This window comes from Grampus griseus (assembly GCF_964374135.1).
Source record: "Grampus griseus genome assembly, chromosome: 13".
NCBI classification, from domain to species: Eukaryota; Metazoa; Chordata; class Mammalia; order Artiodactyla; family Delphinidae; genus Grampus; species Grampus griseus.
The window spans coordinates 16509250-16526181 of record NC_139007.1 but is presented as its reverse complement, the minus strand read 5'-3'; the positions used below and the strand labels follow the sequence as shown (position 1 = coordinate 16526181).

Genomic DNA, 16932 nt, shown 5'->3' with positions numbered 1-16932 from the left:
TGTGGCGCACGCGCTTAGTTGCTCTGCGGCATGTGGGATCTTCCTGGACCAGGGATCGAACCCGTGTCCCATGCATTGGCAGGCGGATTCTTAACCACTGTGCCACAAGGGAAGCCCTGTAACTTTAATTTTTTTAAATGACTTTTATGTTTGCTTTTTTCCTAGGGAAAGTGTGTTCAAGAAGACAAAAACAAAAGCAAAAAAGAAGCCACGTAAGCGGTCTGATAGTTCTGGAGGGTATAACCTTTCAGATATTATTCAGAGTCCACCATCTACAGGTTAGTGGAAAATATTTTAGGGTATATTTTCTGATCTAATCTTTCTTGTCTCTGTTCCTTATCTAATTCATTTAACATGTATTAAATACTATTATATGCCATCTGCTGGGGTTACAGAAATAGAAAATAGAAAATAGTCCTTGTCTTAGGGAGGCCACAGAAAGTGGTAATGTATTGTGATAAGTACTCTGATTGACATTTGCTCTGTGATCACAGAAGGGGCACCCAAACTAGTCTGAGAAGATCGGGGCACATCTGTTAGAGGAAAGTGATACCTGAGCTGGATCTCGAAGAGTGAAGAGAATTTAGCCAAGAAAAGGAGGCAGATTGACGTGCTAAGAGAATGGGGCAGTGTGTTTCAAGCCTAGAGGCAGTAGAAAGACTGCACGTTTGTTGTGCATAGCTCGGCCATATCCGGTAGGTGCAGATAGGAGATAGGTTGGAGAGCGTCAGATTTTGGAGGGTGTTATATGCCAAACTAAGGAATTTGGACTTTAATCTGAAGGCTGCAGGTAGCTGTTGATGGATTTTTTAAGGCAGGGTGTGACTGGATAAGGTTTATGTTTTTAGAAAGACCACTCTGTCTAGTGGCATAGAGGGTTAGAGGTGGGCAAAACATGACAGAGATACTATTAACACGTGCATTCAGTTCATATATATCAGTGCTTCAAGTGAGATGCCACGTGGGATTCCATTCATGCGTGTTAAGGAGGTTATAATCCAGTAGTAAAATACAACACGTTTTATACCTAGGCATTATGTGAGCCTGTTTGAAAGTAAGGTTATATAGTTTTTCTAAAATTTTTTTTCCCAGTTTTTAATTTTGAAAATCTTTAAGTTACTAAAAAGGCGAAAGAAAAATACCATGAACATCTGTATACCCATTATCCAGATCTATTGTTCACCTCTTACCACATTTGCTTTTTCTTGCAGGCTTTGTCTTGCATGCTCTGTTCCCTCATCCTCCAAACATTCTACACACACACTTTTTTTTTTAACCTGATCCACTTGGAACTAAGCTGTAGACATGACATTTTCCCCCCAAGGTTAATATGAATCTCCTAAGCATAAGGGAGATACAACCCTTATCCTATACAACCACAATACCATTATCACATTGAAAGACAGTTAACATTAATTCATATTATGTAGTGCTGTAGTCTATGCCCATATTTCCCTAATTGTCCAAACATGTTTTTATAGCCTTTTCTGTTTTAACATTAAGGAAAAAAAAAAAAAATCTAATGTCGTATCAGGGTTGACATTGTCTTTGCTTATTAATGTCTTTTTAGTCTCTTAAGTAGAACAGCACCGCCACACCTTTCTGTTTTGTTTTGTTTTGTTTTGTTTTCAGAAGTTGAGGCCAGTGGTATTGTAGACTACCCCACATTCTGGATTCATCTGATTAGATCCAGATTAAATGACCTAAATTTTAACAGTTTCTTTAGATAAAAATTTGAAGTGTAACCAAAAAAGAATGGCAGCACAGCATGGCTTTCAGAAATAGTTGGTGTGTCTATAGCCATAAGACAAACTGGTGCAGTTTCTATCAGTGTTTTCACAGTCAATCAGCCTTATACAGGCAACTTTGAAAAGTACAAATGAGGTATTTGACATGTTTGATAAATAACGTGAAGAATAGTCGTTTTAGATAACACACAAGATATTAAAAAAGAAAGCTAATATACCTAAATTGATTGATGAAGTGTAGGTCTATAGGTCTTTCTCATTTGCTGCATCTCCTGATTCCTATTTTAGGACCTTTCTAAAGTTTAAATTCTGTGATTTTGCATCCTCTGTGTTATATGAATTACCCGTAGTACTTAGAAGGAGGCATAGGTGGATTGATGGCAGGATGAATAAATGGATAGACAGTCGTGGAGCTAGTGATTTTCCAAATACCTAAAAGATTTATGGAAAAAGCAGATATTTGGTTTGTTTTAAAGGATGTTATTGATAGCACATGTGTTAAGAGTCTTAGCATTTCAGAGCTGGAAGAGACCTTAATAATGAATTAATTTATACCCCTTCCTTTAAACTTGAGGAAACAAGCTCAGAAAACTTTGAAGTGATTTCAGGTCGTAGCAGCCAGAGGTAGAATTTATTTTCTTGATTCCTGTTCGGTGTTCTTCCTGCTATACTACTCCCTTCTGTGGCCAAAGCCAAAAATGATTGAAAGGTTAAATTTAACTGGGGGCCAAAGTAACCTATTCTGGGAGAAATTCTGAGTATGAAGCTAATTTCATCAAGGACAGTTATATGAAGGCTTAACGTTTGTTTGTGTTGGTCCTTAAAGTTAGAAGTCATTCTGTGAAAATATTTTTTTATCAAAGATAATTGTTGGCCACTTTAATCGTCTTCTTTATTAGATTTGTTTCCAATTGACTTTTGGGAGCATCCCAGTATTAAATATACTCTCTTATATAAAAATTTGCTACTCTTAAAAATATTTAAAACATTGTGGGGGAGAAAAGTTTGAATGTTCTTCCAAATTGTATTTTAGCAATAACAACAAAAAAGGCACGTATCTTGTCAGAGTGATTTACTTTTTTTTTTTTTAATTAATTAATATAATTTATTTATTTTTGGCTGCGTTGGGTCTTCATTGCTGCATGCAGGCTTTCTCTAGTTGCGGTGAGCGGGGGCTACTCTTCCTTGAAGTGCGCTGGCTTCTCACTGCGATGGCTTCTCGTTGCGGAGCACGGGTTCTAGGCGCCTGGGCTTCAGTAGTTGTGGCTCGCGGGCTCTAGAGCGCAGGCTCAGTAGTTGTGGCGCACGGGCTTAGTTGCTCCGCGGCATGTGGGATCTTCCCAGACCAGGGATTGAACTCGTGTCCCCTGCATTGGCAGGCGGATTCTTAACCAGCGCGCCACCAGGGAAGCCCAGGGTGATTTACTTTTAAAGAAAACAACACTTACTGAATTTATGAGATATGTTTTATAATGTATTTATTTTGCCACTTCATTTAGATTGTACTGCATTTTAAATATGTGGAAATAAACACATGAACCTAAGCAAAAGTTTTTTTTTTTTTTTACTCTGTACTTGAAATGACTGATTTGCTAATGAGCCAGGATACCAGATGTAGCAGGGACACAGGTATTGAGGTATTGAGCTTGCCTAAGAGAACAAATGGTATATGCATTTCATAACAACTTATGCTTTAGGTGATAAGCTAATTGAAAATAGCTCTCAATTCACAGATATTTTGCAGAAGGGAAAAACCCTCAAAACAGGCCACAGTAGGCTTCAGCAAAGCCTCTGCTACCTGGCCAGTCTGCTGGCTTAGATGAGTGGCAGAAAGGTTATAATGCTTCTACCACACAGACTAGGACTAATCCCCCTTTGCATAGGTGCAGAGACAGATGAGAAAGGGAAAGGGGAGGGGTCTAGAGTTTATTAATTTTGTCTTGCTCTCTTACCTTTATGGGGAAAAAAATGTTCTGAGTCACTTTTTAAATCAGATACCAAATAACTATCTTCCTCAGGTTTATTGCTTAATTGGTGTGTAATTAAAATGAATAAAACTGTTGTTTTAAAATTTTCCATTTCAGTTTTTCACTTCAACTGATTTCTTTCTTCAGTTAGCTTGAATTATTAAGACTTTAGTACAGTGACTATAATTTAAATGTTACTAAATCTGGATAAATGGACGCTTTTAGCTCTATTTGGTTCATCAAATGTAATACATATATGTTTATGTATATGTGTTTAAATATGAAAAAATTTTTACCTTTTAGGATTACTAAAGTCTGGTAAGACCAATTCTGTGGAATCTCTTCCAGAACTGTTGACATCAGACTCTGAAGGAAGCTATGCAGGAGTGGGTAGTCCTAGAGATTTACAGTCTCCTGATTTCACAACAGGATTTCATTCAGATAAGATTGAGGTTTGTCTTCGTTTATTAATGCACTATTTTCTTCACATTTTAATCTATAGACAGTTTAGTTTTTCATTATTTTTACTCTAACTTTAAAACATTCTTCTGGCTGGTTTATAAGAAAATACAATTAATGACATAATATATGTAGTGTTAGTTTTCTCAAATTTGCCTAATATTTCTAGTTTTAAAGATTTTAATTGCAGTTTTGAGCCCTTTATGATGTTGTATTTCTGCAATAAAAGTAATGTTGATGTAAAGTATAGCAATACTGTATAGGCATATTGAAATATATATTCATAGCTAAATTACTTAAAATATATTTTGTGAAATGTCAGTTAACACCAGCTAAAAATTGTCAAAGGAAAGTGATTTTGAAAGTAAGCCTAATACCAAAATCTGTTTAGTGTCTTTCTGCCACGGTGTGAACTGGAGCAATGCAATCTGGAATGGAGTTCTTCTCCTAGTCTAGCATAATTGACACTAAGCTGCTGAATTCCTAGGCTGGTCAGCTCTGGGGGAGGCCATGTTTCAGACATCTGTTAACATTTAATTCCATAGTTGTTAATCTACAGGGAAGGAGAATGTCAAACTTACCAGATAGAGTAATTTTTTTCTAACCTCTATACATCCACAAAATATATTAGAACATCTAGAAATTTGTGAGACAATAGAAAATTTACCCTTTATTAAGAGTCTTCTAGGCCTCAAGGATTGATATAAAACAAATTTTTATCATAAAAATTTTTTATGTAAGGTAGAAGTTTGGGGGAAATTCATATTACACTTAGGCTGGCCTGGAAGACAGTTGAGGTTTAAAAGAAGGTTGAAGGCATACTGAATTTTTGGCAATAGTAGAGAATCTATCCTGGCAGTGGAAATACCATTTCAATAACTTCCTTGACCTATTGTAATAGCAATAGTTTTAGGGTCCCTTTTGAAGTGTCAGTATTATTTGGCTTTAATTTTATTCAGAGTCCTTTAATTATATTCAGAGTAAATTGTATGAAATTTATACCAGACTTTCATTTTGTTTCATTTTAAAGTCATGGATGTTAATTTTAAAGTTACTGCTTCATATCTTATTTGAACAACTTATATTTATTAACATTTGTTTAATACTCAGGTAAATAAGAACTTGATATGCAAACTTATGTCCCTAAAAATTATTCCCAAAGCTTTTAATAATTGGGTTATAGCCACTGATATGGTTTGAGAATTGATCAAGATACTAAACTGTAGAAGCACTGAATTGAAAATACTAGATAATTATTCTTGTAAGGTTTTACTCTTTAATATAGTTTAACCAGTATTTACCGAGTACCAACTATGTGTTAGCTACTGTGCTAGGGGTACCTGCTATTGCTCACTCTTTAATTTTTTTTTTTTTTAACCTCCAGGGGAAAATTAAATCCTATGTTAATGGTACACCTCCTACACATTTTAGGGAAGATTTAAAACCATGGGAAAAATCACCAGTACTTAAAATATCTGCTCCACAGCCCATTCCCAGTAACAGAATTGATATTACAAGCTCTTCCAGTTGGGTTTCTGGCTCTTTCAGGTAGGATTTTTATTTTGTTCTGTACTTGTTAGTCTGAGAAATATCATTTATTTTTGGTCAAGTGAAACTTTTTAATGAAGCACATTTTAAAAAATTTCTAATATACAGAAAATTACCTAAATGCATACAAATTAGCAGCTAAAGTGCATACAAATTACTAACCGGCTAAAATAGGCTTTTTTTTCCAGACAGAATTTAGTTGCCTTTGCAGTGTCATCAGGGAATACTTAGTAAAATACTCTATAACACACACACACACACACAGTGACTTGATATCAGCTTCTTTTTCTTTTTTAATGGATAGTGTATATTAGTAAAAACTCCCACTCAGGACGACCATTTTGCCATTTGTAGGCTTACTTTATCTTTTTTTTTTGCACATTAAAGTGTATTTAAGATCTCACAAAATGTGTTACAGTTAATTTTCAGAGGCTATTCATTTAATGTTATGCTGTAGTTTTAACTTAACCTATATTCTATCCATATTTTTTTTTACTTATAAAAGTCAGTTTTTAAAACTGAAGGAATAAGTATAATTAACATGCAGTATTCTTTCGAAGAGCTAATTGAGCTTATGCTTCATCTTTATTACCTAGTATGGTTTATAATAGGCTAAGACTGTTAATTGACTTACCAATTATATTGCCATCTGGGCCATTTGTGTAATTATTTTGAAATGTGCTGTATTTTGCACAGTTGGAATAAAGATGATGTCCCGGTTTATGCTGCTTCATGGTCTAAAGATAGTTCAGAAAGTAGACACCTTTTTTCCTAAGTAAACATATTTGTGGGAACACCTGGAAGCATCTTCTAATCACTAATGTTAGACTATTTTATTAAACATGTATCTCTTAACATTATGACTTCTGATGCATTTTATTATTATGTATGTATATATAAAAGTAGCTTTCATTCAAAATATCCTTTTTGAAGTTGGCCGCAGCTGACAAAATAGACCTAAATTATCCTCTCATTAATGATGTTATATATAATTTACAGTTTCAGTAATGTTTGGGTGTTGGACTTCATGGATAAATGAATGGGTTGTAAAGTAACTTTTATATGTCTTTTAGTCCTGTAAGCCCTCCTGTCGTGGATCTCAGAACCATCATGCAAATAGAAGAAAGCAGACAAAGATGTGGAGCTACACCAAAGACAAATTTGGGGTTGGTTACAAAATCATAAGAAAAGGAAAGACCATGTTGTGTTATAGTTCTGCCCTAAACAACTGGAAAGACCTACTGGACCTTTCCTATTATTTTTCTGCATTTGATGTTAAAGTTAGTTGTAAGCTCTTTTCTAGGTAATTTAGCCTCCATAACATTATTTCTTAAATATATGCTGAAGACTGAGTTGGGTTGATAGGTCTAGCTCTTGTGGAATACAGTATTACATGCCGGAAATTTGCCTCTAAAATGATCTATTTCTGTTACAAGTGTGATGCAAGTGTATTAGGAGGGCTCCCATGTAGCTATTACTTGATCTTTGATAGTATAAACTAATTATATATATTGCCACTGTTGAAACTTGTGGTCATTTTGATCTAGTAATAGTAAAGTCCCATCAAATAAACACAGAGCAATATAATTACCAGTAACCTTTGTTGAGCAGAAATTAATGTTAATTGGTTTAATTTATAGCAAAATTATTTCTTATGGAATTAAACTTTCTCAGAAGCGGTGAAACTGATTGGTTTAATTTAACAATTTCTAGAAAAATGATTTCTCATGGAGTTAAACTGTCTCAGAAGCAACGAAAAATGATTGCAATGACTACCAAAGATAATAATTCAGGAATGAATAGCATGGAAACAGCATTAAGTGCTCCTTCAAAAACCCCCAAACCAGCGAATGCATGGTACGCTCTAATTTTTATTAAAATAAGCTTTGTACATTAGCTTTTAAGGTACTTCTTGGCTTTGGGTGGGTTTTTTTTTTTCCTTCCTGTCTTTTCAAATATTTCATTCCCCTCTTTGCTTTCAAGTTAAAAATTGGACCTTGGGAAATACTTTATTTTCTTGTTTGTTTTGAGAAGTACATCATGATTTTTGAATTTTTTTCATATGTGTAGATAAAATTTCTTCTTGGTATTTTAATTAATGTTTATTGCTAAGGCAGTTTAAGGGAATATTCTTATTTTTTCATTTTTTATAAAAAATAATGTATATCATAGAGAAGTTTGATAAAAGCAAACAGTTTTAGCACCCTAATTTCTTTGTATATTCCCTGTATGCATCATGAATATCTTAAAATTTTTATAATCATAGCTTGTCATTGTCACTTTTAAGCAGGGCTGTTTACTTAACATTGTGTTATATAACTTTTCTCAATTAGAATTTACCCATAATGCAACATTAATAGGAATAGTCTCCAAAGAGGTCAGATAGCAATTTTGACATATGAAAAATAGGTTGTACTTCTGCTCCCCTCCCATCCTCCCTTTTTTTGGTAACTAATATCATAATAATTGGAAACCAATTTTAGAAGAAAAACACATGGATAGTATGATGGGCAGGAAAGATCAGTAGAACCCTGTTGTTCTCACAAGCATTGAAGAGGGTATTAGAGACTACTCTTGGTTTGGGGGAATCCCTTCATTACTCTAATGCCACTTTTTTCTATTTGTCAGAGGGAATATTTTTCCCATTAAAATGTAAATTGTTTTGAAGAGAGTGGCAACTCATTTTATTTTGATTGCCACCAATAGGACTAAATATCAGACCTACTAGTAAATCTAAAACATGATCACAGAAAAAGAAAACAAGAGGTGAGAACACCCAAGTGAAAAAGAAAAGAGAGTAAAACTTGAGGGATTGGGTTTAGTAGAATTTTTTTTAATTAATTAATTTATTTATCTTTGGCTGTTTTGGGTCTTCGTTTCTGTGCGAGGGCTTCCTCCAGTTGCAGCGAGCAGGGGCCACTCTTCATCGCGGTGCGCGGGCCTCTCACTGTCGCGGCCTCTCCCGTTGCGGAACACAGGCTCCAGACGCGCAGGCTCAGTAGTTGTGGCTCACGGGCTTAGTTGCTCAGCAGCATGTGGGATCTTCCTGGACCAGGGCTCTAACCCGTGTCCCCTGCATTGGCAGGCAGATTCTTAACCACCGCGCCACCAGGGAAGCCCAAGTAGAATGTTTTAATTCATTGGTATTTGTTGTGTGCCTTCTACATGCAAGGCACTGTTCTAGTTTCTGATGATAAGGCAATATATACAAAACTGATTTAATCACTGCCTCTGTAGGGTTTATGGAGTAGCTGTTATAATATATATTTTTTTAATATAAATCTATTTTATTTATTTACTTTAAAAAATTTTTTGGCTGTGTTGGGTCCTCATCGCTGCGCCCGGGCTTACTCTAGTTGTGGTGAGCAGGGGCTACTCTTTGTTGCGGTGTGTGGGCTTCTCATTGCAGTGGCTTCTCTTGTTGCGGAGCTCAGGCTCTAGGTGCATGGGCTTCAGTAGTTGTGGCGTGCGGGCTCAGTAGTTGTGCCTCTTGGGCTCTAGAGCGCAGGCTCAGTAGTTGTGGTGCACGGGCTTAGTTGTTCTGTGGCATGTGGGATCCTCCCGGACCAGGGCTCGAACCCGTGTCCCCTGCCTTGGCAGGCAGATTCTTAACCACTGCGCCACCAGGGAAGTCCCCTGTTACAATACTGAGTTATGTTTTCCCTAAACAAAAGTATGGAAAAGACAAAAAAAAAAGTTCTTTGACTAGCTCTCAAGATACTAAATATATCTCAATTTGAGAGAATTAGCTAAGCACATGAGGAAGCTTTGGGCTTATTAGTAAATACAGTTTTAGCCCTGCCATCAACCAGTTTCCTTATTTAAAAACAAAAAGTAAATGAACAAAAGAAGGAACAAAACAATGATCACTCAAGTTAGGAAATCCAACTACTGGACAAATACTCTTGGTTTAGCATCTATTTCAAACATAGGAGTTCTTTCCAGCCCCAATAAAATAATTTTTTAAATCAAAACACATAGTTTAAAAAATTTAATAGTATGGTAATACTTCAAGGCTTCTTATCATGAAAGATAGCAGTTGCCTGCCCTGCCCCAAACTTTCTTTTTTATGACTGGTTAATTAAGATTCACAACAGAGTCATATTGTGAAGATGATTTTATTTCCTTTTTTTACACTATTCTATTTTTTCCCTAGAATAACTAATTCAGTCAGTTTTCCTGTACTGCCTATGTACTCATCACTAATTTTCCCCCCAAAACTCTCTAAAACATACCTCTCTCTCTCCATTATGATGAAACATACCAGGTAATTTATTACTTTTGTTTTTTATTGAAGGCATCTCTCTTTTTTTTTTTTTTTGCGGTATGTGGGCCTCTCACTGTTGTGGCCTCTCCTGTTGCGGAGCACAGGCTCCGGACGCGCAGGCTCAGCGGCCATGGCTCACGGGCCCAGCCTCTCCGCGGCATGTGGGATCCTCCCGGACCGGGGCACGAACCTGTGTCCCTTGCATCGGCAGGCGGACTCTCAACCACTGCGCCACCAGGGAAGCCCTGGAGGCATCTTCATTAGAACTCTTGACTTCTCTGGTCTGAACTAGGCCTTTTCCAGGCCTGCTTAGTATCTGTGATCTTGAGACTTCTCTTAACTGTCATCCTGGGAATTTCTTTTTCTTCCCTCTGGTGTTTGATCCCCAGTTTCCTAAATCCTGTTTTTCTATTTCTTGGTTTACTCTTTGTTTTGATGTAGCACAATCTACATCAAAACCAGTGGTTTTCTGAGAAAAGATGTATAGGACATACATTTTTGGAGCTCTTATATCTTTGAAAATGTTTCTATTCTCACCATTCTTGACTGATAGATTGGAACAGAATTCTGAGTTGGAAATCATTTGTAGAGTTCCTTTTTCTTATTGCTGTTGTGAAGTCTAATGCCATTCCAATTCCTTACTCTTGCTATGTTTACCAGTTTCCTCCCTCTCCCCCTCCTCCCTTTTTCTTTTCTTTTTTTTTTTTAAATTAATTTGGCTGCATTGTGTCTTAGTTGCAGCATGCAGGCTCCTCCTTGAGGCGCGTGGGCTCTCTAGCTGTGGCACAGGCTCCAGAGCACATGGGCTCAGTTGCCCCGGGGCATGTGGAAATCTTAGTTACCCAACCAGGGATCCAACCTGCGTCCCCTGCATTGGAAGGAGGACTCTTAAACCATTGGACCACCAAGGAAGTCCCCCCCGCTTCCCTTTTTCTTTATCTCTAGCATTCTAAAATTTCAGAGTGATGTGTCTTGACGTGGGTTCCCTTTTTATAGATTATGCTGGGTACTTGATGGGCTCTTTTAATTGGGAAAAGCATGTCTTTAAGTTCTAGGAACATCTTGTACTCTATTTGATACTTTCTTCTGTACTGTTTTCTCTAGAAATCACATTAGTTGGATATGGCTCTTCCTGGATTTCCCTAATTTTCTTACTTTTGCTCTTCTAATGTTCATATAATTATTTTCCTATTCTAAATACTTTCTGGAACATTTCCCAGACTTTATCTTACAACCCTTCTACTGAATGTTTTAATTTAACTATTAAAATCTTTAATTGCCAAGAGCTTTCTTATTTGCCGATAGTGCCCTTTTATTAGTATCCTGTTCAATATTCAACTGTTAAAGATACCTGTACTCTATAAACTTTTTCACTCTTTTATATCCAACAGAAATATATGTACGTGTGCACCAGGCAACACGTATCAGAATGTTTGTATCATCCTTATTTGTAAAAGCCAAAAACTGTAAACAACCTAAACGTCTATAGCAGTAAATGGATAAATTATAGTTTATTAGTATAGTAGAGTACTACACAATGATGAAAATGAATTATGACTAAATATAACTGTGTGAATGAATTTCATCAATGTAATATTGAGCAAAAGAAGCCAATCAGAAAAAAAGACCCTATATGATTCCATTTATAAAAGTTAAAAAATAGTCATTGATTTACATTGATGTGTATTCACTCTTTTTTCATGTATGTTTTAGTTACGTTTTGTTTTATTTGGTGGATTGTTTTAAGTTCTGGTTGGAATCTGTGTGCCTGTGTGGGACAGGTTGACTGATGGGTGCGACTGTAGGGTGACTCAGCGGTACCCTTAGAGGACCCCCGCACCATTGTCTCCTTGTTTTTTCTCCTTGGTCTGTCATTTTCTCTAAGGAGAAGCCTTTTAATTTTTGTATTTGGTTGCCAGCCTTCTGGAAGCTGATCAGGGTGAGGCAGTTAGGCCTGGGACTGAGGTTCTCACAATTTGGTCTAGATTCTCAAGTATCTCATCATTTAGTATATAGATTTTAAACACAGCAGTTTAGTCCTACCTGCCTCTGTATACTGGTGATTTTCAATCAAATCCTCCTGCTACCAAGGTGAAGGAAGTACAGTCATCTGATCACGTGGCGATAGGGAGGGCATCTGGCATTCTCTGCCACTCCGCAAGTAAACCTTGAGCCAGTATTCCTGTTTTCATCTGCATGACTACTTCAGGATTTGATACTTAAGATGTCTCCAACGTAGGAGACTTTTCAGGGTTCCGAGCTTCACACTCTACCCCCACTCCACTTGATGACAGGTTTTCTTTATTTCTACTATATCAAGGTTCATTCTGGCCCTGTTCTGTCCTCCAATAGAGTATTATTACTTTTAGTCTGCCATTGTCTTAATGCCTTATTCTTTTGCCTGTGTGGGTTTATGCCTTTCTGATTATTCTCTAGTTCACTTAACATGGGATTTTAGAGGAAAGGATTAGAGTAATCATTTATCTGAAACTTCAGACTTTGATTTTCGGGTTTAGGAAAAAATTTTCCCTAGTCATTATTAGCAATATGAACTCAGACTCCTACGTTGAAGAGACTGTCTAAATTTCAAAAGAAATATATTATGGCATATTAAGGAGAATTCTAGGAATGTGGGAGGAAGAATGCCATAAAATTTGGCCAAAAATATAATCAGGGTATTTTTCTTTGAAAAGTAATTTGGTGACTGAATTATAAGTGATGTTTATTATATATTTAGTTGATGAAAATGCGACTGGAAAATCTAAATACAAACAAATGAATAATGGATCTTATGTATTTTACGGAACCAAAGAAATTTATCTAACTGACCAATTATAGGTAATTTATTCTGAATTTTTATGAAAGTGAGAGATATCTGAATTGTCATAAAATCAATCATTTATACCCTTTTTATGACTTTATGAGACCAAATTTTTGGTATCTGAAGGATCTTTTAAAGTTCATTTCTGCTAAATTCTTCTGAATTTACGTACTGCTTAAGTTATTAAATAAATAGTGGGCTGAGTTAGTAGAATATGTAAGATATATATGTCAATAAATGTACATAATTATACATATATAAGTATATATGTATATAATATATGCATATAAATTAATGACAGGGATCAGAAAACATGTGTTAGAAGTTTTTTTAAAAAAATATTTCTATTTATTTATTTATTTGGCTGTGCCAGGTCTTAGTTGTGGCTCGCGGGCTGCTTAGTTGTGGCATGCGAACTCTTAGTTGTGGGCATGCATGCATGTGGGATCTAGTTCCCTGACCAGGGATTGAACCCGGGCTCCCTGCATTGGGAGCATGGAGTCTTAACCACTGCACCACCAGGGAAGTCCCTTGTTATAACTTTTAAGAACATATTTATGTAAAATGGTTGATGTTTGGTATTCTTGAATTATGATGTATATTTAGTATAAATGGAAATAGTCATTTTTAGGTTGTTGAATTTTCTTTCTTGAATTCTTAGAAGGCTGCAGGTTTAGTATATCACTTCATTTTTAATCCGTTACACATAGGTTGTAAATACATGTGGTATATGCTTAAAGAAATAAAATAGTAATAGATTTGTTTTCCTGAGAATATCTCTTGTAAATATTGGTTTATAGAAAATTGGTAGAATTTAAACTTTGCCCAGCTTTGAAAAAAGTAGAAAATTAATCTGAAATTAGCATTTTAATCTGACTTACAGATTGTATTTATGGAATATATTCATTACTGTAGTGATTTATCTTTTTTTAAATACTTCTCAAAGGGACATCTTCATCATCCTGATGAATCATCTAATGCGATTTTATTTATTTACTAGAAGGTGTTTTTATACTGTGTTTATCTTAATAATGAGGTTAATGTGCCGCAGTTCATTAGCAAATCACACATTAGCCCTCTAAGTCTGCTCCTGGTCGTGGTAAGGAATTTTACTTAATTTGTTCACACAATAACTGGTTTTTGCATTACAATGAAGTTCTAACCAGTTGACTTTTAAATCTAATGTGAAAACGCCAAGTGTACATGGGAGTTGGTCACTTTTCATTATCCTTTATTTTACTTGGAGAAATAATACATTTCTCACCAGTCATCTTGAGTGGAAGAATGCACAATCTTTGTGGCCTGGCTTGATGTATGAATGTAAATTCTCCAAATTCCATTTAGAGCTAACCTATAAATTATAAACTAATTTCAATTATTTAACTTTTTAGAGCTAGAAATTTTATTCATTAAAGCAAAAATTTCATGGCTGCTTTAGTTGAGGAACAAAATCTTGATTAATTTTTTATGTGGCTACAGATGCTTCTTCATTAAGTTTCTCTGGCTGCTAAAATGGAAAAGAGCCAGAACCTTTGAGTTAGGAAAGTAAAATCGTTGGAAATCAGACACTGTTTCAAAGTATGGCATGATCAGTGGAAAGAATAACAGAACTCATTTAAAGAAGTCTGCATAAGACATTTTATAGGTAACCACTATGCATGGTTAATGAACATGTGAGTTTAAGATATCTTGTAAGCATTGTTACCTATATTTATTCTTAAGGAGATGTTATCCTAAGTAGCCATTAAAGAAATAAAAATTTTTAGTGTGTATATTATTTACCACATCTAGAAGTTCCCAAATTACCACGAAGATGAATCTGACACCGTGTGGTTCTTACACAGGTCATTGTGAAGCTTCTGTATTTAGAGACATGAATTACTTACAAAAGACATTCAGCAGATTTTTTTGGCAGAGTATTCGCCAGCAGTGTTCCCTAATGACTGATGAGACACTGTACTTTCCACCATAGATACGTTGTTTGCCAGTAGAAACCTTCAGGTATGTGTGTTTTCGGCAGGAGCAGAAAGGAGTTGGTAAGGAAACGGAGAGTGGTTCTTTGTATTTAATTTTTCAGTGTTCTGCATATGTATGTGCTTTGGAGAAAATTTTGTGGTAAAGTCAGGTAAGCTCCTTTTGAAGAAATATCTTTTATGTGAATACTTTAGTAGGTCATGTTTCTGATAAATCTGTAAAGAAAATTTCCTTTCTATGATTTAAGATTTTACATAGGGGAAATGATTTTTAAATGTGGACACAGTAGTCGAGTATAGTGATCTTAATATAGTGATCTCCTGGGTTCTGGAGTGAGCCTTGCCTGAGCTTGACATTGTGAATCTGTTAACCTGGTAGCAGTGTGAATTCAGATAAGTTATTAGAAGGCCTTGCTAATTTTTTATGGGGAACCCCAAATAGTTTATGAATTTAACCTGGGTTTGGATTTTATGGTTTCTTCAAAGTATGAATTTAACTTTTTGGGGAATTAACTGGTTAGCATTGTGTTCACTTTGTTTTCTGAGTAAATAAAATAGAAGAAATATTAGAATAGGAAATTGCTTATGTTGTTACTCATAATTTTGACTTATTAAGGATTTCTGAAAATGATGCTAAGGTTACAGTGTAGTTCTAGTATACAAAATCATAGCTAAAGGTTACACTTCTGAATCAGTTTTTCTAAGTTAGACTTTAGGAAGGAAAGACATGCCTATGAACTGACTATATTTCTTCATGTCAGAATTTCTGTGTTCTCATTGTCTTCTTTTTCTCTTAAAATAAGTTAGTTTTGTTAAATGCTGTGAAAATTGTGGACAGTAACAGACTTGACATAGCATTTCTATGTATCAGGTACTGTTTAAGTATTTTACCATAGGTTAACATTTGATCCTCACAACAACCATTATAAGGAAGGAGATGGTATCAGTATCTCCATGTTACTGATGAGGAAACTGAAGCTCAGAGGTTAGTATCTCCCCAAGGTCAAAGCTGGTATGTGACAGAGCCAAGATTTGAACCTACAACAGTAGCAGCCGCAGAGCCTGTGTGCCTGACCCTGACTACTACTCTGCAAATCCTTTTTACATTTTGGATTGCAGTAAAACATTGTTGAATAAAAAGATTCTAATACCATAGCAATCTGAGCATGAAATCTTTGGAAGCTAAATTAATCTGTAAAGGTGATTTTTAATTTGTATACTGTTTTCTGGTAGATATTCTAAAGTGCATTCCACTCAACTAATTCTCAAAGTACTACACCTATACTGGGTGTGATTAGTTTTGTGTATTTTTGATTATTTAGATCAACTTAATTTTTATTTCCTCTATGTTCTCCATGTAAAATTAGATTTAAATTTTAAATTACTTTTTATTGAAACATAATGTATACACTTCGGAGTGCAGTTATCATAAGTGTGTAGGTTGTTGTATTTTCACAAACTGAACACGTCTTGTGCAACCAGCACTCAAATCAAGAAGTAACACTAACAGCAAGTCCCCTCCCCCAGTCCACTATCCTGACTTCTACTTCCATAGAGTAATCTCCCCTTTTTAATACACACACACACACACACACACACACACAGAATCATCATTGTTTCTAGCTTCTTTTGCTCAGCATTATATTTATGAAATTCATATTTTGATGAGTACTAATATTCCATTGTGTAAATATACTTATTTTACTCATTCAGTTCTTGCTGGCATTTTAGTAGCTTTGTTGTTTTACTGTTGTTAGGGTTAGTGCTGCTGTAGATATCCTAGTTCACGTCTTTGTTGAACATATTTGCATTTTTGTTGCATATATAACTAGGAATAAAATTACCGGGTTGTAGGATATGCATATATTCATTTCTAGTAGATACCACTAAACACTCTCACTAGTGGTATGTGAGTTGACCTTTTTCCACTTCCTTTCCATAAAAAATTGTTTTATTCAGAAGGAGTGCAGATTTCATTGTGTATTCTGTTTTTTTGAAATAACTTTACCGAGGTATAATTTACATAAAGTAAAATGCAGTAATTTCAAGTGTATAGTGGGAGTTTTGACAAATGTACCACCTGTGTAATCACCACTCCAATTAAGAAAAATATTTCCACCATCCCACTATCTTTTCTCAACCAAACCTC

The 16932-nt window shown here is 35.4% G+C and overlaps 1 protein-coding gene across 5 annotated transcripts in view; it reads left to right on the top strand.

Annotated features, from left to right (window-relative positions):
* The window catches only part of IBTK (inhibitor of Bruton tyrosine kinase), a 93815-nt gene that overhangs the window by 58286 nt on the left and 18597 nt on the right, over nt 1–16932 (top strand). For 2 of the 5 annotated variants that reach the window (XM_082669174.1, XM_082669173.1), the window contains exons 21-25: nt 166–278; nt 4064–4167; nt 5559–5722; nt 6796–6888; nt 7436–7579. In XM_082669174.1, coding sequence (XP_082525300.1) covers nt 166–278; nt 4064–4167; nt 5559–5722; nt 6796–6888; nt 7436–7579 — 618 coding nt within the window. Of the gene's footprint in view, nt 1–165; nt 279–4018; nt 4168–5558; nt 5723–6795; nt 6889–7435; nt 7580–16932 lie in introns of all 5 variants that reach the window. The other 3 variants (XM_082669172.1, XM_082669171.1, XM_082669175.1) reach the window with 2 other exon arrangements.